Genomic DNA, 8,186 nt, shown 5'->3' with positions numbered 1-8,186 from the left:
ATTTTCTTAAATGTGTATATATATATATAGTATTTATAGAATTTTAGCTTTTAGTTTTAATTACTTTTTCTTATTTGTAAGTCGCTTTGGATAAAAGCGTCTGCTAAATGACTAAAAGTAAAAGTAAAGTAAAAGTATATATATATACATATATACTGTATATTGCCAAAAGTATTGGGACATTTCTGCACTCTTCTTAGTTTACATGGTTATTCATTCTATTTCAGTGTGCTTTTATAGGCCTACAAATTGTATAAAGTAATTTGAAAAAAAATGATTAAATACCTTGGTAATTAAGGTGGTTATTTGAGTTGTCAATCCACTTTTGAGAATCCATTTGTTAAATAATATAAAGCTTAAATATTCCACAGAGTTAAAATGCGAGTTTGTTTTGAGCGACCCATCTAGTTCTAAAGAACAACACAGACTCAACCAATGGCGTGTGCTGGGGGTGGGGTTATCTATTTGTTCGACCAATGGCTGACAGGGGGCGTGTTCTGTTTATTTTTGCGGTTCCTTTTGGTGGCGAAATTACGTACTTCACTGTTACGTGACTTCTTAGAAATTCTGCTATAGAGATCACAATATTGACAAAAAGACGTGTTCCTGTTCTGCAGGACATTTGAAAAAATGTATATTCGTAAGTAGGCCTATTTCTATAAAAGCATTTAACAGACTTTCAAAAATATACTCAGACACTTTTAAATTATAATTAAAAACACCTTCAAACATCTTTATTAATTAACTGACAAATACTCATTTTAATATTACTATATTAAATGTTAATAAACTGATTTGTATAATTTGATCAAACTAGCACCAAAAAGATTACATAATGTGTAATGTGTAACATACTAATACGATTTACATGAAAATGTGCTACATAGTGTGAACAGCCCAAGTAGAGTTTCATCTGTATATGAATCGGTGCATTAATTAAACTTATTTAAATGCTCTGCTGTGGTTCACTGACTGTTTCTCCAGTATCACAGTATTCTTTAAGGAACTGAAAGTGAAAACATCGAAGGCGATTGAGAGCTTCCTCCAGTTCTTCTGATGGCATCAGTACACACAGCCTAAAACACACACACAGTGACAGGGCGTTGAGTGTGTGTGTGTGTGTGTGTGTGTGTGTAGAATGCATGTCTGAAAAGGTCACAGTACCTCAAGTGGCAGCAGCTCCGTGAATGTGTGTGATCTTCACTGAACCCAACACACAACACACACACAGAGACACACACACACACAGATAGACAGACACACTCTCACACACACACACAGACACTCACTCTCACACACACACACACAGATAGACAGACACACTCTCACACACACACACAGACACTCACTCTCACACACACACACACAGATAGACAGACACACTCTCACACACACACACAGACACTCACTCTCACACACACACACACAGATAGACAGACACACACACAGACACACACACACACAATCAATGAGTTATTGTCTTTGGGAAAAAAATCACAGTATATCTCATCATAATGTAATAAGGATGTTTACATTCATGAACTCACATTGCATTAAAAATATGTTTTTCATCAGCATTCACTGGAAATTGAACCCATGACCTTGGAGTTGCAAGCACCGTGATACTGTTTACAGTTTTTTTTCAACTGCTTACACACTAAATCTTTACTTGTCACACAGTTTCTGAAAGCTGACACTCAAACAGCAGAAGCACACACCAAATCTGCAAAACCATACACTAATTCTCGGCCTTTGACTTTTTGCTAACAGGAATTAATATTATGGTGTTTGCAAATGTTTGCTTTTGAGATGTGTTTGTGATATTTTGAATGCAGTGCTTCATTTTGCAAGAGATGTGAGGCATTTTGCATTTTGTGTGTGCAATTCTTGGAGTTGTGCGTAAAGTTTTGAAAAAAAGAGGCAAAGTTCTAAAAATGTGTGTAAGCGGTTGAACAAAAAAACGCTACAGGAATGAGGCACTGTCTGATGTTCAAATGAAACAGAAACATTTAAAAATAAAATAGTCGATTAATAGAAGTTATTTTACTGTATATTAGACAAGGGTTATTATAGTTCACTAAAATTAAATCCATAAAAAACATTTATTACAAATAAAATTACAATAGACATTTTATTACAATAAACGTTAACTGTAATAAAATAGAATATAAAAAAACTTGAGCTTATTTTATTTAATCTAGTCCAACATTCCTCATTTTTATTTAGTTTAAGTAGATGAATAACTAAAACTAAAAAAACTTCATTTTATTCAGTTTAGTAGACGAATAAAAGTAAAATTAAATTAAAAGAAATAACTATAGAGACATATTTTAAAAAGTTTTATAATAAAAGACATTTAAAAATAAAACAAATAACAAAAATACTAAAACTTTATCTAAAATTAAAATGACAATGGAAAATTATAAAAAATATTTTAAGATATTAATACAAACTATAAATCTCACACTGTATTACAAGCTAAACAGTGTTGGGTACATTAAATGAGTTCTATCAAGTAAGTTTGTGTCATTTCAAACCAAAACCATACAAATAAACTGTTCAATGTTCGATGCTTTTACAGTATTTTTTGTTTGCTTGTTTGTTTTTTCCCTTTTTGCACACATTTTTCACTGTATGTAAAAGAGCAGCCTGCACATTCTGTCTAACGTCTCCTTTTGTGTTTCTTAGAGGACAGAAAGTCATACAAGTTTGGAATGAAATGAGGGAGAATTTGTATGATAAGGTGTGTGTGTGTGTGTGTGTGAGAGTGAGTGAGTGAGTGAGTGAGTGAGTGAGTGAGTGAGTGAGTGAGTGAGTGAGTGAGTGAGTGAGTGAGTGAGTGAGTGAGTGAGTGAGTGAGTGAGTGAGTGAGTGAGTGAGTGAGTGAGTGAGTGAGTGAGTGAGTGAGTGAGTGAGTGAGTGAGTGAGTGAGTGAGTGAGTGAGTGAGGTGAGTGAGTGTGCGTCACACACACACACACGCACACGCACACGCACACACACACACACACTTAAAATATGCATATTATTTACACAATAAATAATGTTTGATCGCTCCTTTGCAGTTGTGTGGGAATACAGAATTTATTCTATTCCAAATAATTACATGTATTATCCAAAATAAGCATAATAAATAACCAATAATCATAATACAAAACAATGCTTAAAATAAATCATATTATGAAACGACAAATATTATAAATATTAGTCATATTATTAAACAATGCTTCTGCAGGAACTTCAAAAACAGCTCAATCAATAAGATTTTATGTTTTATAATGTGTGTTTTTTATGGAAGCTTGTTTCTGCCATGAAAAACAAGGTCATTGCAACTTTTTATATCACAGTTCTGACTAAAAATTGTGACATAAATTCAGACTTGCCAGAAAAAGTCAGATTAAACTGAGATTCACAAGAAAAAAAAGTGTTAATTGTGAAATGTAAATGCAGATTTGCAAGAAAATTTTTTTAATTGTGAGATATAAAAAAGCGCAAATTGTGATATAAACTCAGGTCTATGAAAAAAGTCTAAATTGTGAGATATAAACTGACAATTACAATAAAAAAAAAAACTGTCTATATTGCGAGATATAAACTGAGATTCACGAGGAAAAGTCTTAGTTTGTGAGAAATAAAATCACATTTGCGAGAAAAAAGTCTGAATTATGTCATATAAATTTGAATTGTGAGGAAAAATGTCTGAATTGCAAGATATAAACTCAGAATTGTGAGATATAAACTATATAAACTCAGAATTGTGAGATATAAACTATATAAACTCAGAATTGTGAGATATAAACTATATAAACTCAGAATTGTGAGATATAAACTCAGAATTGTGAGATATAAACTATATAAACTCAGAATTGTGAGATATAAACTCAGAATTGCAAGAAAAAAACACAAATTTGATATAAACAGGTTTACGGGAAAAAAAGTTCAAATTGTGATTTGTACAGTAACTCAGAATTGCGAGAAAAAAAGCACAAATAGTGAGAAATAAACTCAGAACTGCAAGAAACAATTCAGAATTTTGAGATAAAAAAAGTCACAACAACCTTTTTTTAAAATGTGTTTATCTCAGGGCAGAAATAAGCTTCCATAGTTTTGGCACGTACCCGTGTGTATAAACTGTAGGACGGTTCTCCAGGACGGGGCGGATCAGCCATGACATCCAGAGTGATCTGACCAATCACAGGAGGGCACAGATCTCCCGTCAGAAGAACCTCAGCGTATAACATTACAGCTTCATCAACGTTCACCAGCTCCATATACCCCGTCCTGAAACCACACCTGCGTCAGACACAAACACTGAATGAGCAGACCTACTGGAGACCTTTACTGTTTTTAACTTTAATTCAATTTGAAAGGTTTGTTAAGCAGCAAATCAGCATATTAGAATGATGTCTGAAGGATCATGTGACACTGAAGACTGGAGTAATGATGCTGAAAATTCAGCTTTGATCACAGAAATAAATTACAGTTTAACACATATTCACATAGAAAACAGCTATTTGAAATTGTAATATTATGTAAGTCTTTTTGATCAAAAAATGCACCCTTGGCGAGCAGAAGAGACTTCTTTGATGTTCATTTCTCATGTTCATTTGGTTTTATCATCCCTGTCATAAGGAAAGATTGATTTGAAAACGGACTCTCCCATGATGCCGTTGGAGAGCGAATGCAGCGAGGCCAGCTGAGCTCCATCAGAATAAGGCTCGCCCATCTCAGCCAGAACACGCTTATAAGACACGAACTCCGAGCCGTCCGCAAAAACTGTGTCCTGATAAACCTGAGATAGAGAAAATATCACTATTACAAAGTAAAAAACATGACCAAATAATGAAGATTAAATCCAAAACACTTTCCTCATCGACCAACAAGAAAAGCTGCTCATCTGCAGCGAAGCGAATCACATCCTGAATGGACTCTCTGCTCTGAACATGACCTGCAAAACCCACATATTTATACGACAATTTATCATTTCACTAACAAAAACAACCACAGTATTAGCATAGCTCTTCATTACTATGCTGAGTATCATGTACTTCACTTCTGGTAGCACAGAATATCATTAAAATCTTAACACTTCAAACCTTTAATGAAAGGATTAGCAATTAATAACTCAATTTCAGATGGCTAATGAATCTCTGTTCTGTGTGCATATCTCTATTAGGGCTGAGCAACACAGATAAAACATTGCTCTCAAAATATTTCAGCTTTTTGACAATATTAGGTACATAATTTATATATTTACTCTAAAAGTTAAAACAGCCATTGTTGACTTAAAATATTTAATTAAAAATAATAATATAATATATTAATATTTTTTAACACGTTAACTCTAGAGTTTTGATTCAAGACTTATTTGAAATGGACAATTTTTTTTTTTGAGATTTTTATGTCGGGAAAAAAACTGTATTGTGAGATATAAAAAGTCAGTGTATATGTGAGTGTATATTCAAGGAAAAAAAAATTAATTTGAAAAAATATTTTAAAAAGTTCACCGTGACTTTATTCTCACACATTCTGACTTTTCCTCACAATTCTGAGTTTATATATTCAAATTGCAAGTAAAAAAAGTCTGAATTGTGAGATAAAATATCACAATCACCTACATTTTTTTTTATCCTGTGGCAGAAACAAGCCACATGTCCACATGTAAAATTTTTGCTCCTGAAATTTTAATCAGTGACGCTGTCAAAACATCTTAATACAAGTTATCAAAAGAATAGTAAAATTTTTCAAACGAGCTGCTCAGATGAAAGGTGTATTAACATCATCACAATTTTCAATGTGCTGCTTCATATTAAATCACCAGCAAAATCATTATGAATATATTGTGTATATATGGTCCCATACCTGTGGGGTTGCCAGGGTTACTGATGTAAATTGCCAGTGGAAAGCACCGCCCTCTCGACGCCTGAATGGATCTGTTTAGCTCCGCCCTCTCAAAGCTCCACCCACTCTGCTCTCGCAGCTGATAGGTCACTGGAACCACACCCATCCTATCCAGGAGGCGTGTCAGAGTGTGAGGGGCGGGGTCTGGGATCATAACCGCACACACACCCTCTGATTGACAGAGCAGCCGTAGCATCACCTGCATCCAGGTCAGTAATGATATGAGCTTGATGAACTTTATCATTGATCAAGGCCATCAGCAGCAGATTCCACATTATAAAGAAGGTTTTATGAATTGAAACATTCTCTAATCACTCACAGCTGTAGTTATAATATAAATATGAAGAAATGATTTTGGCTCGTACCATCAAAGCTCTCTGCGTGTCAACAGTGATGAAGACTTGCTCTGGACTGGACGGGACGCCTCCATCCCGCAGAGAAATGGACTTTGCTATAGTGTTTCTCACATGCATTGATCCACAGGTCTCAGTGTATGAACCTAGAAGGAGAAGTGACCAGACAGCCAATCAGATCGTGAGTCTCACCGGTCACATGACCGTTTTACCAAAGCCACAGACATTACAGTACACATTGAAATGGAGAAATTAAATTTTTACATCAATAATAATAATAATAATAAATTATATATATTTATACATATATGTGTATATATATATATACACACACAGTGCCTTGCAAAAGTATTCAAACCCCCTTTATTGTTTTCACGTTTGTTATGTTGCAGCCTTATGTTAAACTGCTTTAAATTACTTTTTTTCCACATCAATCTACACTCTATACACTATAATGACCAAAGCAAATAACAGGTTTTTAACATCTTTGCAAATTTATTAAAGATAAAAAAATACGATAAATTACGATTTTATACAGTAGGCTATATATAATTAGCAATATATAACAATATATATATATAGTACTCAAAATATTTTTATATTATACACTACATTATATATAAATTAAATTTAAATAAAAAAATTTTAATATAAACATATTAAAATAAAAATATTAAATGTTTTATACACACGCACACAATATTGTATATATTATACAATTATTATTATTATTACATATTTTATGTATTTACATATATATCATACCTCCATATAGGCTGGACAAATCTCACAAAATATGAATAAAAATGTAATATATGCACTGATGATTTTCCACAAACACACAGAATCTTTACCGACACTGCCTCCATCAAAGTGACTGAGGAGTTTCTGAGCTCTGAGACGAGCGTCAGGAGGAAGAGCATCGCCCTGCAGGATTCTGGGATACACACATCCAGCTGCCACCTGACAGACACAAGTCAACATATTATATTGTTACATATTGACGAAAGATTATGAGGAGGAACACTGTGTGACTGATGAATCATTCACAATTAGCAGCAACGTGCGTTGAAGTCAATACAGTCGGTTTTGTTCAGACGTTCTGTTCCACAAAACCAGAGTGCAGGTCACATTCTGTGCTCTTCTGTAATTCAGTCAGTGATCATCTATGCTCAATATATCACTTATTTAAGCAACAATTAACAACTTGCCTGACCTGTCTCACAAAGGTTATTGGCTTGACTCCAGCGCTGTGAGGGTCTTCAGAACTCAAATCCAGAACCTTCCTGAAGGACCCGCTCATATTCAGCCCCTGCTAAAGGAGCGATGTGATGTTAAAGGGATAGTTCACCCAAAAATGAAAATGTGATGTTTTTCCCCACACCATTGGATCCCATTGTTGGGCCAGTCGATGTTCTGACAATGCCACATAACTGCTGATTAGGTGGATGTTAAAGGGATAGTTCACCCAAAAATGAAAATGTGATGTTTATCTGCTTACCCCCAGGGCATCCAAGATGTAGGTGACTTTGTTTCTTCAGTAGAACACAAAGAAAGATTTTTAACTCAAACCGTTGCAGTCTGTCAGTCATATAATGGAAGTAAATGGGAATCACGGCTTTGAGAGTCAAAAAAACATACACAGACAAAACCAAATTAAACCTTGCGGCTCTTGACGATACACTGATGTGTAAAGACACGAAACGATCGGTCTGTGCAAGAAACTGAACAGTATTTATATCTTTTTTTACCTCTGATGCACCGCAATGTCTGAACTGCCCTGAGCGCGTTCTCAACAGCATTATCTCTCAAATGGACCATTGACACTCTATCTACAATCTCAATTAGGAGTGTCAATGGTCCATTTGAGAGATAGGTGGCGGTAATGCACTTATAAGCCTGCGATCTGCCGTAAAGCAAGAAGAAGAAGACGC

At 34.5% G+C, this 8,186-nt stretch overlaps 2 protein-coding genes across 3 annotated transcripts in view; both read right to left on the bottom strand.

Annotated features, from left to right (window-relative positions):
- gptl (glutamic--pyruvic transaminase-like) overlaps positions 1 to 8,186 on the bottom strand; it is a 10,735-nt gene that overhangs the window by 1,431 nt on the left and 1,118 nt on the right. The window contains exons 2-8 of the mRNA XM_016551212.1: positions 7,469 to 7,567; positions 7,107 to 7,215; positions 6,265 to 6,398; positions 5,861 to 6,098; positions 4,876 to 4,946; positions 4,654 to 4,790; positions 4,117 to 4,291 (exon numbers count right to left, since the gene is read on the bottom strand). Coding sequence (XP_016406698.1) covers positions 4,117 to 4,291; positions 4,654 to 4,790; positions 4,876 to 4,946; positions 5,861 to 6,098; positions 6,265 to 6,398; positions 7,107 to 7,215; positions 7,469 to 7,567 — 963 coding nt within the window. The remainder of the gene's footprint in view (positions 1 to 4,116; positions 4,292 to 4,653; positions 4,791 to 4,875; positions 4,947 to 5,860; positions 6,099 to 6,264; positions 6,399 to 7,106; positions 7,216 to 7,468; positions 7,568 to 8,186) is intronic.
- eef1db (eukaryotic translation elongation factor 1 delta b (guanine nucleotide exchange protein)) overlaps positions 1,102 to 8,186 on the bottom strand; it is a 28,416-nt gene continuing 21,331 nt past the window's right edge. Inside the window, exon 8 of one of the 2 annotated variants that reach the window (XM_016551189.1) lies at positions 1,102 to 1,127. The gene's annotated coding sequence lies outside the window, so the exon portion shown is untranslated. Of the gene's footprint in view, positions 1,134 to 8,186 lie in introns of both variants that reach the window. The other variant, XM_016551188.1, reaches the window with a different exon arrangement.

This window comes from Sinocyclocheilus rhinocerous, unplaced genomic scaffold (assembly GCF_001515625.1).
Source record: "Sinocyclocheilus rhinocerous isolate Xijiao unplaced genomic scaffold, SAMN03320098_v1.1 scaffold555, whole genome shotgun sequence".
Classification (NCBI taxonomy): Eukaryota; Metazoa; Chordata; class Actinopteri; order Cypriniformes; family Cyprinidae; genus Sinocyclocheilus; species Sinocyclocheilus rhinocerous.
Note: the sequence above shows the minus strand (reverse complement) of the source record. Positions and strands in the feature narration are given on the sequence as shown.